We start from the raw sequence: 22,372 nt of genomic DNA on the forward strand, positions 1-22,372 counted from the left end.
TTTTCCACCTTTGCCTGCTCCGAATGTGTTTCACCATTGGTCTTCATCTGATTTGTCAAGGCAATAACTTTATTTATATAGACATCAATAGTCTCTGTGGTTTCCATCTGCATCAGTTCATATTGGCGTCTTAGGGTTTGAAGACGCACCCTCTTGATCTTGTCATCACCTTTATAATTGGTTGACAAAATTGTCCAAGCCTCACTGGCTGTTGTTGCTCCTTCTATCTGCTCAAACGTCTCGCCATTCATCCCTTGATGGATGAGATACAAAGCCTTATTTTCCTTCTTCTTCTGATCACGATCCGCTACTCGTTGCGCCTCAGTTGCATTAGCAGCTAATGCAGACACTTCATTCTCAACGACATCCCATAACTCATGATAATCAAACAAAACTCTCATTTGCACACACCACTGATTGTAATTTTTTCCATCAAGTATAGAGACTGATAATTGGGTAGAGTTCATGATAACAACCTAGCTCTTGATACCAGTTGTAGGATAATAAAATCAAAATTAATAATAATAAAATCTGAATAACCAACAAAGGGTTGGGACACCCCTCAAGTGTCTTTCTTAATTTTATTTTATTTTTTGTCGATAAAAAAACAATAAAGAAATAACACATAATAACCTTTCATCTATGTTTACGAGTGAGTTGAATAATCAGCTTGATCTACACATATACGATAATATTCTACTTGAATATTTCACATTATTAGAAGGTTAACACTTGCAATAATATCATTCCTGGACATTAATTATTCAAACAAGACAAAATGAAATAAGTGTATAATGTGATGCAACAAACTGATAATTTTGAAGATGTTTTTATGGTGAATAGTTTGGATGTTGTAGACAATGGTGTGCACAAATTTGCTTGTCATAATTGCTATTTAAAAGGATATATCTTGTTTTTCTTGTGTCAGACTCACGCATGCCTCTCATGACTTTTAACATTGGTTTGGCTGCATCTATAAGGACCACTAACGATATAGCAACACTAGCTTCTATAATGAATTCACTAGTTAAACCAAGATCTAACATTCCACACTTATAAATTTTTTTTAATTCTATTCTTATTCTTATTCTTATTCTTCTTCTTATTATTATTATAAATTTTTGGTTGGTAAATAAATGTAAATTATAAAAAAGTAATAAATATTAATTTTAAATTTTATGATAATGATGACGTATTATGATGGTGATTGTTAATATATCTCCAGAGGTTGGTTTTTTTTATTTTTATTTTCATATAACTCCACAGGCTCTCTCCTACGTGGGGTAGATGTTGGTAAGAGTGGTTTTTTTAGGTAGTTGTGATATTATTGAATTTTAGTCATTCCTGTTGGATCTATTGCTTTCAAGTTCTCTTAGTTTCTATGTAACTCAATCAGGACGTAAATGTAGTTGATAGTTATGCATATATATAATCTGTGTTTTTTTAATAGATTAGAGTATTTTAAAATATTTCAGATTTTTTTTTAAAAAATTCTCATGTTAGATATTACTGTAAACCTTGACATTTCAGTTTTATTATTATTTTTTCTAATAAAAGAATGGTGATTGTTAATACTCTAAAAAAATAGTAATAAAAATTGAAAAATAATAATAATAACAAAAATATTTAGAGTAATTTCTAGTTGAAACTTTGATCTTGAAGATTTAAATGAATAAATTTGAGTAAGATAAAATAAGCTTATATATTTTTATTAACTATGATGAAAAGACTAGTCACTACACAAATAATTCAATTTTAGAATATATTAATTATTTTTTATTATCTAATTTATTTACGTGATAATTGTTCTTTTGTTGAAAAAAAAAACATAATAATTGTTCTTAATTTTTTTTTATCTTGTGAAATAAAATAATAATACCAATTTAAATAGGTCAATATGTCAAATTATCCTAATTTATTTAGTGCATTTATTTTAACAATATTTTCTAATATTAACTAGATTTATGGTTTAGGATTTATGTTATGAAAAATAACTTTTTTTCTCGGATCTATATGTTTGTGTACGTATAATGTTATGAATAATTATATAAATGTTATGATATAAATATTCGTGTAACTTTGTCTTAATTTTTATTTTTATCTTAGTAAAATATAGGAAATAAATTTGCATAAAAGGAACTTTTAAATATTTTACTTCTTAATTTACGAAAATGTAACTAAATTAATAATTAAGAAAATTGCATAGAGGTGTTACAAATGTGGGCTACAAACCAACATAATTTTGATTCAATCTAGCGCATGAATTGACAAGTATAGGAAGATAAAGTGTGGTAAAGAATAAATGCTTAATTTCTAAAACTTTATGATGAGGATGATGGTTATATTCAAAGCTTAAATAACATGACAAAATTGACTATCATTTTCATACACTTATTTATTTATTTTTTGATGTAGAACCAATGGTATATATAAAAGATGTCAACATATCTTTATGTTTGTGTGTATACCTGCCCTTTTGGATCAATATTATTTTGTGCCATCGCCACATAAGTATGGGTATCTATTAAGTATATATCAACTATCAATATTCATAAATACTTTTGAGTATCCACTAATATTTGTTAAAATGAAAAAAAAAAAATATAGTTCTTTCAAAACATTAATCCATCAATAACGGATTTGGAATATCTTTAAAAGAAAATGTTTTAAAATGTCTAATAAGGAATAAGATGTTTCATAGTTCTTTCTTAAAAAATATAAAAAATCTATGTTTTGATTGGTCTAATAGTTCTATTATATATAGGTTTTTTTATCTAGTCCTCGTACTTTTTTTTTTCTTTTTTCATAATACTTTTTCATGTAATGGTGAAATATTTAACATGAAATTTTATTAAAAATACTTCAATTTTTTATTTTTTATTAATAAAAAATATTAACAGAATATAAAAATTATATATTATTTTTATTAATAATAAAAAATAAATTAGTTGAGTAATCTGGTGGAAGAACATAATTGGCTCTTGGAAGTGATCTAAAAGTGTGCCAATAACATTTGATTCCGTTTCTGTTTTAGATGGGTGGGAAACTGCCTAATTTTACTTATTTGTTGAGTTACTATGCAATAGATCTTTTTGGGATAAAGTTTGAAGATATTTTTGTGTTTTTCTATATAGTATCAGAATTAGAATATTTTTATAATATTTTTTTAATTTAATTTATTCATTTTAATAAAAAAACATTAAATATGTCAAAATATTTCAATCCTATAAATTGGTAACTTCGAAAAAATTCAGAGTAACTTCTTAATCATGTTAAGTGCCACAACAATGTTAAGCTGCTACAGTAGCAGAACTCTAAACTAACTTCTTAATCTTCTTGACACTCCTTCATTAGGTTCTGAACTGGGAGAGTCGTGTTACAAACTTAACTTTCAAGTTTGGACATGATTTGAAAAAAGGAGGCTTGTGCCTTTCTTATATGTTAAAGGGTGTTAAAAGCTGATTCACATTATAAGATATGGATTGTATGTGTCTCTCCTTCTAAGTCATTTATTGTTTCTAGTTTTATTAAGGATAAGCTTTTCCTGATGGTTTTTTTATTAGCAAAGAATAAGTAAAATAAAGTGAAACACTTTAGGAGTGTCCAAACCCTTATATAGACACTTCAAAAGTATCTTAACCTTTATACAAAAAGGTGGCCAATGTTAACTTGCTCGGCACTTGGCCAACAAACAATCTTCAGGCTCTATTTAACTCTAGACCAAGCCTCAAAAGAAAGGAATGACAAAACACATTAAAAGGAATCCACTACTAAGCTATCCGAATTTTTATAACCGGTCTTTAATCTAAACAATACACACAAAACAACCACTACTACAACCAAATGTCTACAAACACGGATACAAATCACAAATACAAATACAAATACAAACCTCAATATCATGCCAAAATGAACTCGCTCTCTTCAAATTCCACAAAAACTTTACCTGTCTACAAACCTTCAAAACACCAAAAGCTACCTCACAACTTCAAACCTTCATACCCCGAGACCAGCTCAAGAACCTGCAACAAACACCAAACCCCCTTTTTGGCCAAATACCAACGTTATTAGCACCCAACCCGAAAAACAAAAAAAATAAAAGACATGCCGCAAGAAATAAATCATACCTGCCAATCCCTCAGAAACTTACACCCATAAAGACCCCAACGTCACCCTTACTTTTTAATTGACTTCAAACAAGCACCATTGTGTGTAAGTAAACGAGACACTTACACCCTACTTGTGAGCCATGACCAGACCTTAAGTTGTGATGTTGATAGCGGCGTCGACGGTGCTGATTGCGTCGCGCCCTGCCTAGTGACTCACAACACGGTGGTGGCTGGGGTGTCGTGGCTTGGTCCAAGTAGGAGCCCATGAATCAAAGAATGGAGTTCTTCTATGAACAAAGCGGAACAGGCGGGGCTAGTGGAGGGGGTATATCAACCCTCTCGGCAGCACCATTCTCACTACAAGAAAAACTCAAATTACATACAGCCAAAATTCGTATGTAAAACATAGTTACATACGGATAAAAATTCGTATGTAATACTGTCGTAGGTAACTGTTACATACGGATTTTGAATCCGTATATAATTACATACGGATAAATCCGTATATAATTACATACGGATAAATCCATATGTAAAATCTGTATGTAATAGCGGACAAAATTACATACGGATTTATCCGTATGTAACATTCTACACAGCAATATCAATTTTTTGTATTTGGAAGCACTCCATATTCTACACCTGCATATATTCATCAACATTCCAGTTTTCATAAGACAATATTCATCACATTCAAACTTGTCCATACTTACAATACTTACTATTTCCAAATATCTAAAATGTATTTCATTAAAACAAAACAAAAATCTAATAAAAGAAAACTCAAGTCATTTTCAAAGTTCTAGAGAAGCTAATAATTATTATAATCTTCACCGGGTGAACTTTGTTGTTCATCATGATTACTATGATGTTGCACTTCATTTGACTATTGATTCGGTTGAGTTGGTGGCGGGGTATTTGGCTGCTGAAAAATATGTTGTGTTGCAGCTGCTGCCTCAGGTGGTAGATATTGCATCATGAAATCTTGAAAGTTTTGAAACCTTGCATCCATGCGTTCAATATGCTGCCTAAGTTGAAAAATTTCTTCTGAATCAGCCTTCTTATTACCAGAAGATGGTTGTGTTTCTTGTAGGTAGCGACCAACACAAACGTCCTGACGATCAACACGTCCAACCCCATATACTCTTCCCTTGTACTTTCCACCTATAGTTTCTAACAAACAACAACTTCTCAATCTTTCCTCCTCAGCAGGATCTAATGGAGTAGACATTGAGGTAGATTGTGACTCAGATAATGCTTGAGACAATCTACTTTCAAAACCTTCCTATTAAAATGAAAAATATTTGTTATCATAGTAATTAATGTATATGAAAAAAAAAAGTTTAAAAAAGGTTTAAAAAAACTAACATGTGTCCGCCTTGATCTATCATCAACAAAATCTCCAGTGCTTTTCCGTATATGAGTTTGTTGAAACACTTCATCAACAAGGACCGAGCGGCCAAACTCCTCTATCTATAAAGAAAACATTTCATAAATTAAGGAGATAATAATTAATCATAGATTAATATAAAAAAATTATATGGAAATCATACCAAACGAATAACGTGTTCATGCACACTAATAGATCCTCCAGTGTGCAGACATCCACCTTTTTCAGACAGACGATTCTTTTTAGCTGTATCACATTTGGATCGATACACAGGCATGTTCCAGTGTTCCTGGAGGCTGTTTCAAACATTATTGCCAATCGTTTACCTTCTTGGCGAGCATCTTTAAACATTTGTGAAAGGGTGTGAGAAGCCTTTGTATGGAAATTTTTCTTAACTTTTTCCTCGTCCTCAACCCTCCATGTGACCTTCCTCTGCAAAAACAACAAGAATCATCAATCCAAATTGTAAATATAAATTTTTTAAAGGGAATAAAAAACAAGTACCTTAAAACATTGAAAAAGTATATCCCGGTCACCCTTTGGGATTGCCTCCCATGTTGGCCATGGCTCACCAAATTGTTGCTTAATGGTGGCAGTGATGGCCTTTGATGCAATTTTTTATGGATAAAACCTAAATACCAAAACAAAGTTAGTCAAAATTATAAGACAATAATAATAAATTGCATAAATTGATTTTGTTATATTCTTACCCTCCCCCAATAGGCTGAATTAGAGGGCGATCACCAGCTGAGAGGACCTCGTCCTCTAAGTTATTGGCTGCAAAAGCTGAGTGCATCCATCCAAGATTTGTATATAGGGATGGTGTAATATCTGGTGGGGTTGATGCATTAGAACCAACACGTGGAGATGGTGTTCATGCAATAACATCTTGTACTGGTGGGGTGGATTGGGTAGCATCTGCTACTGGTGGGGTAGATCCATGAATTGAAGAAGGAATAGGTGTATTGGGTTGACTGGATGATGGATTTTTGGTTGTTAAATCGTGATAACAATTTTATCACATAATTTTTCCCCCTTTTTTTTAGTTGTTACTTGGTGATGGTTGATCAGAACCTCCTGATGACATATATATATATATATATATATATGGCATGAAATGATAATGAAAGTTATATAAGTTTATCAATGGAGAAAAATATGTTGAATATAGTTTAATAAAAAAATTGAAATAAACATGTAGAAATTTCATCAGCAAACATAAACCTCAAATTAATTGGAGTAATAAACAATATGTTAACAACAATAATACAATACTAGTTCCTACAATAGATATTATTTGTTAACATTGGCTTCCTAAGTCTATTCAGAGATAGAGATGTCAAAGTCATCTCCATATTCATCTTCACTTTCTCCCTCTTCATTGTCTTCATCCCATTCATTTGTTTCTTCATCTATCTGATCTTCAAATGATGATACATTGTTTATGTCCACTTCTTCAAGATGAGCCTCTAAATCTTGTAATCCTGAAACCCTTTCAACTTCAATCACTTCATTAACATGTGATATTTCATCAACTTGATATGGCACTTCAACTTCTACATCATCAGAATCTATACGACCTCTGGGCTTCGTTTTGATTGCAACACACCAGACACGTTTGTCTTTGCGTGATGTTGCATATGGTACATAATAAACTTGTCGAATATTATGTGCAATGATAAAAGGATCAAATGGCACATATCTTTTATCCATTCGAATATCCACAATACCATATTTGGAATCCACTCGTGTACCTCTTGTTGATAGATCAAACCAATTACAGTATAATAATACAACTTTGTTATCTGAGGTCAAAGAATTGTACTCCACCTCATATATATGTTGAATCACACCGTAGAAATCATCCTCACCTCCTTCTGTAAGACCCTTTACATGGACCCCACTATTTATTGTTTTCTTTCCCTCGTTCCATGCATGAGTGTGGATTTTGTACCCATTCACAAAGAATGTGTGCCACTCTTTTACACACCTTAAAGGACCAAGTGATAAATCTCTTAAGTGTTGGTTCTTCACATTTAAAGGGTCTTTAAGAACCTATAAATATATCAATGTCATTAATTTTTTATGAAATGGTTAAATAAGTCAACAAAAAGTAAATTATAGAATTTGTTGATACATACTTGTGTCCTAAACCACAAAGGGAAATCTGTATGTATACGAGCCGAAACATGTGATTCGGAAATTTCATTACAATGTAAGAAAGAGCTGTGAATATATAAGTGTCAATGCATTTGGTTAACGATAACTTAATGAATCAATAACAGTGTTTTAAAAGAATATCTTGCATAAGGCTTACTGAAGGTATGATTTAACTTCATTACAGTTGATCAAAATATGAACATGAGTTGAGCTCAATTCTTCATCAGTTAACCAACGAGTGATCTCCCTCCCAGAATGACGTCCAGGTTGGTCAAATACATATAAGATTGATAGAAGCCTTTCACTTTCAATGTCCACTTCATTTCTACAAAGTTGTGGTCTTAACATGAAGTTGTTGAAATAACGTGAACAAAAGTGAGTTGTCTCACGATGCAAATAAGATGCACAAATAGATCCTTCTACCCTAGCCTTATTCTTCACTGATTGTTTAGCATATCCCATGAATCTATAATAAAATAAATATGTTATGATTGATATTTATACTTCACATTAAATAAAGACTAATAACTCTTATTATTACCTTTCAAATGGGTACATCCACCTATAATGGACAGGTCCACCAAGTTTGGCTTCATATGCTAGATGGACAGGGAGATGTTCCATACAATCATGTGTGGCTAATTCTACCTTTTGGGATTGGAGTAATTTGTTCAAACTCTCATATATTGAGGTGATATTTAAACATAATATTTTGTTCTTGAATTATGATTGGTATTATTGTTTTGTTTGTAATGCTTGACTTTCCATGATCTCGAAACTTAGATTTGACTGAAAAGTACTTCTAAGATTCTGACCCAAATGATAATGTTTAGTATATTTGAATGCTAGGAATAGATTCAAAATGTTAATTGCTATCAATGTTTAATCGTAATGATAAATTGTTTTCTTAAATATGCAAGGAATCGATATTTAGGAATCATCTTAATAATTTTATATGCAAGGAATCGATATAAATTAGTTTTATACGGGCATCAATATCAATCAAAGGACAAAATATTGTCATGCTAATCAATATACAAAAGAGTGAGAAAGATGAACCCTAATCCTTATTTTTCCAATTAAAGCAACAAACTCTTTAACTTGTTTTTTGATTAATCATTGCCATCATAACGAATCTCAACAAACTTTTATTATTCTATTTTATATTTAGTGAATCTTTTACTTGATTATTCAACTGTTCCGTGAGGGTTCGATATCCATCATTCGGGACAAATTATTACTTCTCTTAATGCAGTGCACTTGTCGTAGAATAGTCATCAAGTTTTTGGCGTCGTTGCTGGAGAACAGTTTAATTTTTTAATATAAATTCCTAAATATTTTGAATATTCTAACTGTTTTTATTTTTTGTTAATAGTTCCTAAATTTTGTTTATATTTGTTTACTGTTTTATTTTTGTTTTATTTTATTACAAATTTGATTTGATTTTATTTTAATTTGCAGATCTGTTGTTACTTGTTTTAATTTATTTTGAGATTTATCTATTTTAATTCCTTTTTAGATTTATTTGGAATTTTTTTTATTTTGTTTCTTTTTAATATTTTGAAAAAAAAAACAAAAATTATTTTGTTACTACTAGTGAATCCTTATGCTAGCCCTTCGATCTAGTTGTCTTATATGATATTGAGAGGTCAAATTCCCAAACACCAATTATTATTTGAAGTAGAGATTGAAAGGGTAGCAAAAAGAAACAGAAAGATAAAGACAAAAGAGAGACAAGGAGACACTAGAGAGGAATCCTCAACCACTTCTTTTCACATTAATATTTTTCAGGAGGAAAGCAACTTGGCAGAACACCACTCCCCTGGAGGAAACTTGGAGATTATGCCATGCACCAAGGGCTGATGCATTTTTCTAGTATTATAATACACGCTATGATGGAAGAGGCCCCGACACCAATCCATTGAAGGCCACCAAAATGTCAAATTGAGGCAACCACTAGAGTTATGGTCAAAGAGGGGTCAAGAGGACGCATTCTACATGTCATAAACTCTAGTGTAGTATAATAGTTTTTACATTTTTGTCAAAAGTAGCATAGTTTAATTCTTTTGTATTTTTGTTGAAACATGCAAAGTGGTACCTAAACTGCTAACCTAAGTTTAATTAGAGTTTCCTACTCCTAATTAAACTTAGGTCCAGCCCACATTTAGCCCAAGTGGAGCGTAAGGTTCTAGAACTCCTAGCACATGGAAGAATTCTAGAACCTACCTCACATGTGCTGAATTTAGGAGCCACCTTCCCATGTGCCAACATTTGAATTTCCCTCCAATTCTCTTTTCATATTCAGCCCTCTCTTGCTATATATAGAGGAGCTTCGGTCATGTAAATTCAAGATTAATATACTTAGTGAATTGCTGCCAAATTGTGCCAATTTCACTTCTTGCCCAAAACCTCCTAGGTAAGGCTTTTAATCTTCACAAATTCGCCCTTTCCAAGTGGAGTTGGCCTCACCACTCTCAATCCCTACCTCTCATGCGCCTTCAAGGTCACCACCACTCTTAGGAGGACCTTGCTTCATCTTCAATCCATGATGCTTTCGCCATTCAACAACAAAAACCGAAACTATGAAGGCACATCTCCATCATTTGGTATCATGAGCTGTGGTTCTTCAAGAGCTAAGTGCCTTCTTTTGTTTTAATTTTTGTGTTTTTCTTGTTTCCGTGTTGTTCTTCAATTCTTCATATTGTCTTGCTGTTTTTTACATTTTAATTTGATTTAGGTGCTGTTTGGAGAAATCCAATCGGTGCATTGTGTTAAAATTGTTCTTGAGCTTCTAATTTTCAAATTTGTGTAGGAATCCATATAGAATTGTGTTGTTGTTCTGTTTTTAGTTTATTTGAGTCTTATTCGCAATTCTAATCGGTTCATATTATGTGTCTTGATTCCTTTTTTTATTTTTGAATCCAATTGTGTTTTGTCTAAGTCACGTTTCTCCTAATTTGTCATCAATTCCATGTAATTATGATTTTGTTGATAATTTTGGTTTCTTAATTTGATTTGAGTCCATATTTATAATTCTGTATTTGTTGATCCTTTGGTGCATTTTTCTTTTTAGATTGAGTTCATATTTGTGTGTTAGATCCATACAAATTCATATACATCCACTTCGTTGTGTTTTTGAAGTTTCTTCAATCTGTTTTTAATTCCAGAATTAGGAATACTCTGTTTTTCAAATTCTATGCTGGCTGTTCTTTTGTTATGAAATTAAAATACGTAGAAGAAAAATTATGAAAATCTGAATCTATACAAATTGATGTATTAGAAAAATCAAGAAATAAAGAATCATATCAAAAGACAAAACAAAAAAAAATGATAAATCAAACAAAAAAAGTGTGCATCATGGCGCCAAAAGAAATGGTAATTGCACAAGAATTTTGAAATATTTATCACAATTATTTGGTGCATAATTTTGGTGTGATTCCAGCGCCAAAAGTTTGCTAAGACCTTCAATTGTTTGTGGTTCAAATTTCAGAATAAAATTTCAAATACCCAGCTCAGCATAAATTTTATAAGTCACGCTTTTTGGACCTAAAATTTCTAGTAGTACTGTTTTGGTTTTTCTAATCAATTCTAGTGCCATTCTCTAGGTTCCATTTGTGTGCCACCTTTTGTTGAGTGCCTATTTTTATTGCTTGTCCAATATTATTCAATACTCCTTCTAGTTGTGTCCTATAAATCCAATCCATTTGCTGTTGTCCTAATTTTAAATTTGAATTGTTCTTTGCTTTCATTTCTTGACCTCTAAATTGTTGATGAACAAAATTCAAATTGGTGCTTGTTAAGTGGAAATTAACCTTGTGGCGAGTCCATCCCCACTTAGTAGGTACTGTTTTGAAGATTTTAATTGGCTAACCATAGGAGGTTAAGGCAAGGAGCTGCAGCAAATACAAATACAAATACATACACTTTGTAGAACACAACAAGGAAGATCAATCACAAGCCAAGGAGTGCATAGTTTAGGAAATTTGAATTTTATTTTGTGTAATTCAATTTCTTTTGTATTTCCTTTGAGTTGTAATTACATTTAACTTTGATTAATTAGTGGATTAATTACGTGTAGACGGTGAGTGTGTCTTCAATGGCTCCAAGTGTCTAGAAGCCTCACCTTAGGAATCGTCTAGTTTAAAGCTTTCTAGTTAGCAATCTTTAATTTGTGCTTAGTAATTGTTTTGCTTTAAATACTTGCCTTGTATTTTTAATTGCTTTGCATTGTTTTCTTTGCATAAAATTGTGTCTTCATTCTACATGTGACTCACGTAGTTTACTTAGAAAAAGGTGTTGGACAAGTCTTTAGGGATAGTTTTTGGCAAGGAAAGACTTGGTACTTAAGAAGTCCTAGTGACTCACCTCTCTTTCCTGGAAAGCTACCTTCATTACTATCTTTATCTTTTTTGAGGTAAAATACTTAGGACACAAGTCTTTAACCATGTCTTCTCCATCTCACAATTCTAGTGAAATAGTTTTTGGCAAGGAAAGACTTGGTACTTAAGAAGTCCTAGTGACTCACCTCTCTTTCTTGGAAAGCTACCTTCATTACTATCTTTATCTTTTTTTGAGGTAAAATACTTAGGACACAAGTCTTTAACCATGTCTTCTCCGTCTCACAATTCTAGTGAAAGTGATATGACAATTCTTAAAAACCTTTTGGAAAAAGTTGCTTAAAATGTTCAAGCACTTTCATTTAGACAATTGCATCATGAAAATCAATTTGTACAAATACAAGATGATTTGAAAATGGTCAAAGATGAATACACTAAATCCAAAAAGAGTTCACATCCATCTAGCTCTAGGGGTAATGAATCCTATGGGGAACAAAGCCTTAGGATCAATAAATATTACCAACCACCCCCAAGAAGAGGTAGAAGAGAAAAGAAAGAAAGCCCTAGGGAGGTTAGGATAGATCTACCTCATTTCCATGGTAAGGAGAATGTAGAAGCCTATCTAGATTGGAAAATGAAGGTAGAACAATTGTTTGCTTGTCACAATGTGAGTGAACAAAACAAAGTATCCTTAGCCACTCTAAGTTTTCAAGGCAATGCTATGTATTGGTGGATGACCCTTGAGAGAGATAGGCGTCTTCATAAGGATCCTCCCATAGAATATTGGAATGATCTTAGGGGTGCCTTAAGACGCCGCCATATGCCTTCATATTACAATAGGGAGTTGATGGACAAGCTCCAAAGACTCCAACAAAAGACCATGAATGTAGAGGAATATAGGCATAAAATGGAACTATACATGATGAAAGCCTCTATTAGGGAATCCGAATCCATTACCATAGCAAGATTTTTAAGTGGGCTTAACCTTGAGATTAGGGATAGAGTTGAACTTTTACCTTACCAAGGCTTGAATGATTTGATTCAACTATGTATCAAAGTGGAACAACAAATTTTGAGGAAAACTTCAAGTCATAGGGAAAACTCATACTCTAACTCTTATCCCAAAGAGGAATATAAAAGAGGGGAAGAGCATATGAAAGAAACATCTCTAGAACCTTCCCAAAACCTACCCAAATACGAGCATATCTCACACACTCAAACTAGAGAAATTCCATGTTTTGGTAATGATCATTTAGCATCTCAGCGTTCCAATGAAAGATCTTTGATCTTAAGGGACAAAGATAACAATAGTATCCAAGACAAAGAAAATAGTGAGAGTGAAGAAAATATAAAAATAGAAAATATCCAACAAGTGAAGGTCGAGTTATCTATAGGCACCTAAAAAGATAAAGTTTTATATGATGTAGTGCTTAAAGAAACTTTTCATGTCTTATTGAGACGACCATTGCAAAGTGTTCAAAATTCCATGCTCCATGGTCGTACCAACGAGACTACCTTCACACATAAAGAAGAAATTCTTCATGAAGGAGAACTCATGGGCCAATTTAGAGTTGATAAAACTCTAAAACTTTTAAAAGGAAAATTCTTTTGGTCACCCATGAGGAAAGATGATCAAAGACATTACCCTAGATGCATTTCTTATTTTAAAACTAACTCTAAGGCAATGTCTCATGAACTCTATGCTCCTTCACCTCTTGTAAGTGCTCCATGGGAAGACATAATCATAGAATTTATATTAGAACATCCTAGGACAACAAAAGGTTTTGACTCCATTTTCATGGTTGTGAATAGGCTCTTCTTTAGAGAAGTGGTAAGATTTCATGGATTACCTAAAAGCATAGTTTTGGATAGAGGTCCAAAAGTTATATGCCATCCTTTGAGGACTCTTTTGGAAATATTTAGAACTAAGTTATAAATTTCAATTTCTAGTCATCCTCAAACGAATGGTCAAAACAAAGTTGAAAATATAGCTCTTTCTACTATGCCTAGGGTAATCATGAGAGACAACCACAACTCTAGGGATGAGTATCTTTTCCATATTCAATAGGGTAGCTCATATAACTACTAATATTTCTCCATTTGAGGTTGTATGTGGGCTTAATCCTCTTTTCCCTTTTGATTTGTTACCATTTCCTAATCCACAAGAATTTGTGCCTAAGGAAGATATAACAAAAACTGAATTTGTTAAAAAAATGCACGAAAGGATTAAAGAACAAATACAACAACAAATAGAGAAATATTATGCTAAGTTGCCAAAAACAATAGAAAAACAAAAGGCATGGCAACTTAATAGAATTGATTTTTATACAACTGCTCAAACTAACTCATTTGCTTTGTTTGATGACTCCCATAGAAGGACATTTAATCCAGGAGGATGAGCATAGTTGTCAACTCAAGAATAAGGCTGCTATTCGAGATCGACCATGTAGATCTGAGGATAGATCCTCTCGAGAAGGAGGAGATGATGAACACCATCCAGCTACATACATCCCCCTAGTAATGATGAGGACGAAGCCTTGGATTTGAGGACAAATCATTTTCAAGAGGGAGGGGATGATGGAAGGGGCCCCGACACCAATCCATTGAAAGGCCACCAAAATGTCAAATTGAGGCAACCACTAGAGTTATGATCAAAGAGGGGCCAAGAGGACGCATTCTACATGTCATAAACTCTAGTGTAGAATAGTTTTTACATTTTTGTCAAAAGTAGCATAGTTTAATTCTTTTGATTTTTGTTGAAACATGCAAAGTGGTACTTAAAATGCTAACCTAAGTTTAATTAGAGTTTCCTACTCCTAATTAAACTTAGGTCCAACCCACATTTAGCCTAAGTGGAGCGTAAGGTTCTAGAACTCCTAGCACATGGAAGAATTCTAGAACCTAGCTCACATGTGCTGAATTTAGGAGCCACCTTCCCATGTGCCTACATTTGAATTTCCCTCCAATTCTCTTTTCATATTCAACCCTCTCTTGCTATGTATAGAGGAGCTTGGGTCGTGTAAATTCAAGATTAATATACTTAGTGAATTGCTGCCAAATTGTGCCAATTTCATTTCTTGCCCAAAACCTCCTAGGTGAGGCCTTTAATCTTCACAAATTCGCCCTTTCCAAGTGGAGTTGGCCTCACCACTCTCAATCCCTACCTCTCATGCGCCTTCAAGGTCACCACCACTCTTAGGAGGACCTTGCTTCATCTTCAATCCATGATGCTTCCGCCATTCACCAACAAAAACCGAAACTATGAAGGCACATCTCCATCACACTACCACTAGGGCCTTGGAGATTAAGCTTTATGAAATCTCTATGTTCAGAGCCTCACTAACTGGAAGGATGTAGAGGAAATATTTCTGCAAATATTTTTTCCAATCTCTTGCTATATCAAAGCAAAGTCTAAAATCTCTATGTTCATACAAGGAACAAATGAAGCTTTCTGTGAGTCATCAGAGAGATTCAAAATGATGATGAGTAAGTGCTTAAATCATGGGTTTGAAGATATTGCTCAACTGCAGCTGGCGACACAATGATGGTTGTTGATGTGGAACAAGCGACAAGGATTATTAATGCATTGGCATCAATTAATTATCAAACCCAACATGATAGACAAGGTATTCAGAAGAAGGGGTTGTTAGAGTTGAATACTTCAGATGCACTCTTGGCTCAGAATAAAATTATGACTCAACAAATTGAGACTTTTGTAAGAATTAATGGCTTAAATAATAAGGGGGGGGTGAATTGTTTATCAAAGATTTTCGCAAAGATTGATTAGGAATGAAGCTTTAACACAATTCACAGATAAAGCAATCAAGGAAAGCAATCAAACAATGATTAAAAACTGTTTTTAGAATTTTAATCGGTTGAAACTTTGTTTTAACCAGTTGTTTATAGTAGCAGCAAAAGCAGAATTAAAACAAACAGTTATAAGGAGTGAGAGAGAGAGATTTACACAGCCAATTTTATATTGCTTCACTCAACCTTGAGCTACATCCAGTTCCCAAAACAACCACTGGGTTCCACTAGTGATCATTCACAGATTACAACATACATAACTACAAAGAGGAGATCTTGAAGCCACAAGAACTACTCACCCTCTTTGCAAACACACACCTCTAGCCAGAACAACCTCTGACTTTACAGGATTTCACACACACTTACAAGTTTATGAAAGATCAAATACAAGAATCATGAAAGGAACATAATACACTTGAGTTTACAAGAATCAGAAAGCTCCTATGATCAGACCTTGAACCAGTGTACAACTAAACAACAATCTTGCAAAACTTTTGAAAAACTTCTTTCAAATCAATCTCAATCTCATTGTGTTTGATATAAAACTTCTGTATTTTGTTTTGAAAGAAAGGATTTATTTATAGCACAAAAAACTAGTCGTTCTAGGCAACATTTAATGGCTAAAACAATTTTGATTCACATCCAAAACAAAATAACAGGTTTTCAAAAAACTATTATGAAATGTCACAATCATCTAGTTGAAAAGTCATTTTAACCGGTTGAATTGGTTAGGCAGTTACATAACCAAGTCAAAAACAGTTTTAAAACCTCCAAACAAGCCAAGTGACAAACAACCGATTATTTCGATAATTCAACCGGTTGTTTTTCTCTTCGCTTAGAAAAACAATTTTCTTTATCAAAACAGATTGAGCAAGCTTTGTGCAAGGGACTAGGAAAGATTTTACAAAGATTCTAAACACCCTAAACTAAACCCAAACCAATAGCAACACATCTTCAATCTTCATCATGGATTTCAAACATCAAAGCTCCCATGTCCAACATCATGTTCAACAATCTCCCCCTATTTGATGGAGACAAATCCTTGGGATGCTTTTTGGAATGTCTTGTTTAGAATCTGTGTAACCTGCATTCATAAGCAAACAAAGACATACAGGATAATCTATTCCAATCAAACCAGCACCACAAACCAGTTCATACTAGGTGATTTTTAGAGAGAAACATCAACCAAATCAATGTGAGACACCAGTTAAACATACAAAGGTGCAACACAGATAAACAATCGGTTATTTCGCAGGAATAACCAATTTGAAATTTTGTATTAGAGTTTTATCAGTTTTAAGTTTTAAACATAAACCAGTTATAGAAATGTTCAAAAGCAGAGATAAGTGCAAATAATAAGAACGTAACATATCCCAAACACTTCTCCCCTTATTTGTCTTCACAAATAGACAAAAGGAAGGACAAAAAACAACATAAAAAAGAAAAGAGAAATTGTTCAGAAACTTAAACCAACAATTTAAAATGAAGGACTGTTATCCCTCTCAAACTGTAGCTCCAGAAGTTGATTATGAACCTCTTCTATCTGTTCATCCTGGTTTGAAAACGTGAATCCATATGATTGAACATTAACTCACACAAACCATGGACATTCCTTTGATTTTCAGCAAATGTGTCCATACGGTTTATCATTAATCTTTCAAAAGGAGACATTGAAGTCATCCTTTCTCCCTTGTAACCATCACTAAGACCAGCCTCATGAGTCTCAACAGCAAGTTCCTCTTGAGTTGTTACATCTTCATGTTCATCACCATCATTGGTTCCACTAGGGCCAGCTTGGTCACCATCTTTGCTAACCCATCTCCCACCAATCTTAGTAAATCCCATTTTGCTTAAAAATACACTGTTAATCTCACTTGAGAGCTTGATAATTTCAGCCATCTCCTCTTCAATATCCACTTCAAAATAGTGTAGAAATTTAGAGATTAAAATTGGATAGGGATAGTGGAAGTGACTTTACCCTATAACTTTCTGCATATGATCCTTGATGGTGTGGATCCAGTTGATCTTCACTTTATTCATAATGCAGTAGATCAGTAGCAGGTCTTCCTTACAGAGAGTGGAATGATTGCTCCCCCTTGGTGTTATGATCCATGACACAATGAAGGCTATGAGCCTTTCATCAAGTTTTAGTCCTCCAACTGAAAAATTTCTTACTTTTGAGAGGGGATTCTTGAGACAATTCGTGTAGAATTGCATCTTGTTGAACTCTTCAACTACCCCTAGATTGCCTCTGTTGATTCTTACCCCAGAGAACTTCAGTCCAGTCACAACAGTCCATACCTAATTGGTGATAACCATGTCTACTCCCTTCATATGAGAGACAAAAGAGTCACCATTGAATTGAAGGTTAGTATATTGTTAGAATATATGGCCTTAAACGAGAGGGACGGGGGGGGGGGGGGGGGGGTGAATTGTTTAAGAGAGGTTTTTGAAAACTTTTTGAGGTTTAACAAAATTCTTTGTGTGAATCCATAACAAGAATCAAGTTAGCCAAGAATATAAGCAATTAAACAACAAAGCAACAAAAAAAAAACAATTGGTTGTTTATACCTGTAAAGCTTTAAAACAAAATTAAATGAGTTCAAGGTAAGAGAGAGATACACCAACAATTTATACTGGTTCACTCTTAAGCCAAGAGCTACATCCAATCCCCAAAAAACCACTGGGTAATCCACTAAGCAATCAAACTAGATTACAACACACAAACCACCAAAGTAGTGACCTTGAACTCTTAAAGAAACACACTCCCTTTGGCAAAACACACCAAGAGTATTGATCTTGACCACCTCAAGAACACACAGAACTCCTTGGCAACACAACACCAAAAATACAGTAGGTTGATAAGGGATTACACTTGTTCACAGTACAAACTGAAATCAATACAATTGCAATCCTATTTCACTCTCTTTAAAAACCCAAAGTTTGATGTTAATGTTCAAATCTTAGAATCAACTTTGTCACAACTGAAAAACCCAAATATATTTCTCTTTCTTGTTTGAAAACATAAACATGCCATTTATATTTTCCAAAGATTGGTCAAAGCAATTAATGAAGGAGCGTATTCAGTTGAAAAACATTTAAAGCACATTCAACAACCAAAACTGAATTCTGTTAGGATTTTCAAAGAAACAATCGGTTGAAACCACGAAACAACCGATTGTTTGGCTTGACAGTTAAGTCAACCAAACTAAAACAGTTTTCAACCTTTTCAAAACTCCTAAGAGTAAAACAACCAGTTGTTTCGACAAAATAACAGGTTGTTTTTCACTTAGTTGGAAAAACACTTTATTTCAAAACGATTTTAAATCACATTAGTTTTAGATTCAACAAAGGAGTGGATCACATTATATTCTACCCAGATCCGTCCCATACATAGCAGCAACACCAACCTTTCATCAAACACTTTGGATTTGGATTCTACAAAGCACTTGATCACTCTTTATCCACAATCTCCCCCTATTTGACAAAGACAAATTCCTGGTTGCTTGTGTTGATCTTGATTGAATATGAAATTGTACCTGCAAAGAAAAAACTAAGCAATCTAGAGCATCTCTCATAGCAGGTTATGATCATACATAAACTAGTTTTTTTGTATAAACACAAAAGCAGAAAAACCAGCCAAAACAAACACTATATCAGACAAACAACCGATTGTTTTCTCGATTCAATCAGTTGTTTTTATCAGCAGAAGAAAAATCAACTTAAAAAAAAAAGTTAAAGAGTTATAACAGTTTGTAGAGCAACACAAAAACCTATTCTCCCCTTATTTATCTTCACAAATAAACTTTATGCATAGAAAACAGTTTAAAAGAGATTTTGAGAGTCAAGAATGCCTAACTCATTTCTTAAAAAGAAAAACCTGTCTTTTGGCTAAGGTTTTGTAAATATATCAGTAAGTTGTAGTTTTGTTTCAATGAACTTCATCTCACAATCTCCATTGTTCACATGATCTCTTATGAAGTGATGACGAATCTCAATGTGGTTTGTTCTTGAGTGTTGAATCTGATTTTTGGTGAGATTTGTAGCACTTGTGTTGTCACAAAGCAAAGGAACCTTGTTGATCTTCAATCCAAAATTTGCAAGTTGTTGTTTAAGCCAAAGAATTTGTGCACAACAACTCCCAGCAGCAATGTATTCAGCTTCTGCAGTGGAAAGAGCTACACAAGCTTGTTTCTTACTATGCCAAGAAATGAGACTTGATCCAAGAAGATGACAAGTGCCACTTGTGCTTTTTCGGTCCAGCTTACACCTTGCAAAATCAGAATCTGAATATCCAATTAAATGTATAGGAGAGTAAGAAGGATACCATAAACCAACATTGGTTGTTCCTTTGAGATATTTGAGAATCTTCTTTGCATCCTTGAGGTGAGATTCCTTTGGATTTGCTTGATATCTTGCACAAAGACATACGACAAACATGATATCTGGTCTACTTGCTGAGCAATTAAACCTCTATATTTTGTTTGATCTACCCCTTTTCCAGCAACATCTGCATCCATATAACAGCTTGAAGGCATAGGTGTGCTAGCTTCTTTGCAACTCTCCATCTCAAATTTCTTGAGGATTTCTTTGCAATACTTTGATTGGCATAGGAAAATTCCATCCTTTGATTGCTTAACCTGCAGCCCAAGAAAGAATGAAAGGTCTCTCATCATGGACATTTCAAACTCACCTTGCATGGCAGCAACAAACTCCTCACATAAACTATCTTTGGTAGCACCAAAAATGATGTCATCAACATAGATTTGGACCAAAATAATTTCAGAATTTGCTTTCTTGATGAAAAGAGTTTTGTCAATCATCCCTCTTTCATAGCCATGAGATAAAAGGAAGTTACTAAGCCTCTCATACCACTGCCTTGGAGCTTGCTTAAGCCCACACAATGCTTTTTTCAACTTAAAAACATGATTGGGATATTGATGATCCTCAAAGTCTAGTGGTTACTCAACATACACTTCTTCATTGATAAAACCATAGAGAAAAGCACTCTTCACGTCCATTTGAAAGAGTTTGAATCCACTCACTTTTCATCTTTAAGAGCTTCTTCAATTGACTTTGGTTCAACTTGAGAGACAAAAGCAATGTGCCTGTAGAAGTTTGAGATAAAACTACGTGCAGAAACTATTGAACCAATTGGTGTTCAAGCTTTGAAGAATCCAAACCCTTTGAAGGATGTTGAAGCCTTGGCTGTGCTTGTTGTTGCTGTGCTGGTCTAGTCTAGTTTTGGGGTAGTTTGAGTGTTGTTATCCACCCCTTGATCGAATCTAAAGCATAGGCATTCTCAATCTTTGTGAAAGAAAAATGTTTTCAAACTAAGTTAAAACAACCGATTGTTTGGTCGAAACAACCGATTGTTTACACTTAGATGTTTTGAGAAAAGATTTGAAAACTGTTGTACCGTCCCGTATCCGGACGCTGACTAAGTGAAGGTCAAAGTCAATGACTGGAAGGTCAAAAGTCAACGAAAGGCGTCGCCTAGGTGTAGAGATGCCAAGAGGAAGCGTCGCCAAGGCCAGGCGTCGCCAAGGCCAGGCGTCGCCAACGCCAGGCGTCGCCAGGGGAAGGCGTCGCCAAGGCAAAGCGTAGCCCAGATGGAGGCATCGCCTCGCTAGGGCGTCGCCAGATCAAACAGTGCTAAAGTAAGGCAATCACGGTGTGCTTCCCCGATACCCATGGGTAGGAAAAACCATGGAGGGAGCGACGCCGTGAGAAGGCCTCAGGGCCCAATAGCACGGGGCAGCAGTAAAGAGAAAGAAAAGGTGGCTTCAAGGCCATAGTAACAATACCACTGAAGGGCAGCCTGACTCGTGACGTGCTCCTGCCGACCCAGAGACGCCCGTAGGGCAGATACGACTCAAGAGGAAAGTCACGCCCAGGGCAACCGGGTGCAGAGTACAAAAGGAAGGCAGATACGCTCTCAAAGTAAGTGACTAGATACTTGGGGGCATGAGTTGGCACCCCAAAAAGTCACCCCTAGCGCAGTAGCACTCCCAACAGGAGGACTCACACGTAGAAACGTCCCCAGGTGGGCCGAAGCGCCCCGAGATGGGGTCATGGCGTCGTGAGGCCCTCCACGTGTACGACAGCCATGCCAGAATAGAAACACCCTTTAGTCAGGTGCCAGGTAATTAAAAGTTATTCAATACAGTTTCCCTTTCGAGCATTCAGGTACTATAATGGCTCCCGAGCGTTTCAAACGTCTTAAATGCACTACGTTTTCTAATTAAGCGCTTTAATGAGTGCGTTACGTTTGTGAGTAAAAGCAACCAGTGGGAAGGTGTCCCTAGCTGACGGTTGAGGTCGCGCACGAAGACGTCCCGGTCAACCGGACGGAACATTTGGCGCCCACCGTGGGGCCGATATAAAACATCAGTCCCATCACAAGTTCGAGAAGGTTTATCAAGTTACAGTAACGTTGAAGGAGTTGGGAGCGACAATGGCCCCCACCAGACGGAGAGCGGTGCGCAGCCCCAGCAGACCTATCCATGCAGCAGGTCCTGGAGATAATGAGGGGGCTGCAGCAGGACATGGCGGATTCGAAACTGGAG

At 34.6% G+C, this 22,372-nt stretch overlaps 2 protein-coding genes across 2 annotated transcripts; both read right to left on the reverse strand.

The window, feature by feature from the left end:
• Positions 1–4,995: 4,995 nt before the first annotated feature.
• Positions 4,996–6,586, reverse strand: LOC137815960 (uncharacterized). The gene is made up of 5 exons (XM_090296633.1): positions 6,210–6,586; positions 6,004–6,130; positions 5,663–5,931; positions 5,478–5,582; positions 4,996–5,394 (listed from the first exon to the last, which is right to left on the reverse strand). The coding sequence occupies exons 3-5, from the start codon at positions 5,774–5,776 to the stop codon at positions 4,996–4,998; spliced, it is 618 nt and encodes a 205-aa protein (XP_090152759.1). The 5' UTR covers positions 5,777–5,931; positions 6,004–6,130; positions 6,210–6,586.
• Positions 6,587–6,819: 233 nt separating this feature from the next.
• LOC150029618 (uncharacterized) lies at positions 6,820–8,283 on the reverse strand. The gene is made up of 4 exons (XM_090297564.1): positions 8,201–8,283; positions 7,817–8,125; positions 7,641–7,725; positions 6,820–7,554 (listed from the first exon to the last, which is right to left on the reverse strand). Exons 1-4 carry the CDS (start codon positions 8,281–8,283, stop codon positions 6,820–6,822), a joined length of 1,212 nt encoding a protein of 403 aa, XP_090153690.1.
• Between the last annotated feature and the right edge of the window lie 14,089 nt (positions 8,284–22,372).

The sequence above is a fragment of the Phaseolus vulgaris genome, chromosome 1 (genome assembly GCF_051622355.1).
Source record: "Phaseolus vulgaris cultivar YP4 chromosome 1, ASM5162235v1, whole genome shotgun sequence".
Lineage (NCBI taxonomy): Eukaryota > Viridiplantae > Streptophyta > Magnoliopsida > Fabales > Fabaceae > Phaseolus > Phaseolus vulgaris.

What these genes read in the sequence shown, in the direction of transcription:
- LOC137815960 (XM_090296633.1), bottom strand. Translation starts at nt 5,776, where the DNA reads ATGCCTGTGTATCGATCCAAATGTGATACAGCTAAAAAGAATCGTCTG. An exon ending in ATGAACACGTTATTCGTTTG is followed by an intron (nt 5,583 to 5,662) that starts GTATGATTTCCA and finishes TTTTCTTTATAG; the next exon opens with ATAGAGGAGTTTGGCCGCTC. An exon ending in ATAGATCAAGGCGGACACAT is followed by an intron (nt 5,395 to 5,477) that starts GTTAGTTTTTTT and finishes TCATTTTAATAG; the next exon opens with GAAGGTTTTGAAAGTAGATT.
- LOC150029618 (XM_090297564.1), bottom strand. Translation starts at nt 8,283, where the DNA reads ATGGAACATCTCCCTGTCCATCTAGCATATGAAGCCAAACTTGGTGGA. An exon ending in TGGATGTACCCATTTGAAAG is followed by an intron (nt 8,126 to 8,200) that starts GTAATAATAAGA and finishes ATTTTATTATAG; the next exon opens with ATTCATGGGATATGCTAAAC. An exon ending in CTTTGTGGTTTAGGACACAA is followed by an intron (nt 7,555 to 7,640) that starts GTATGTATCAAC and finishes ATATATTTATAG; the next exon opens with GTTCTTAAAGACCCTTTAAA.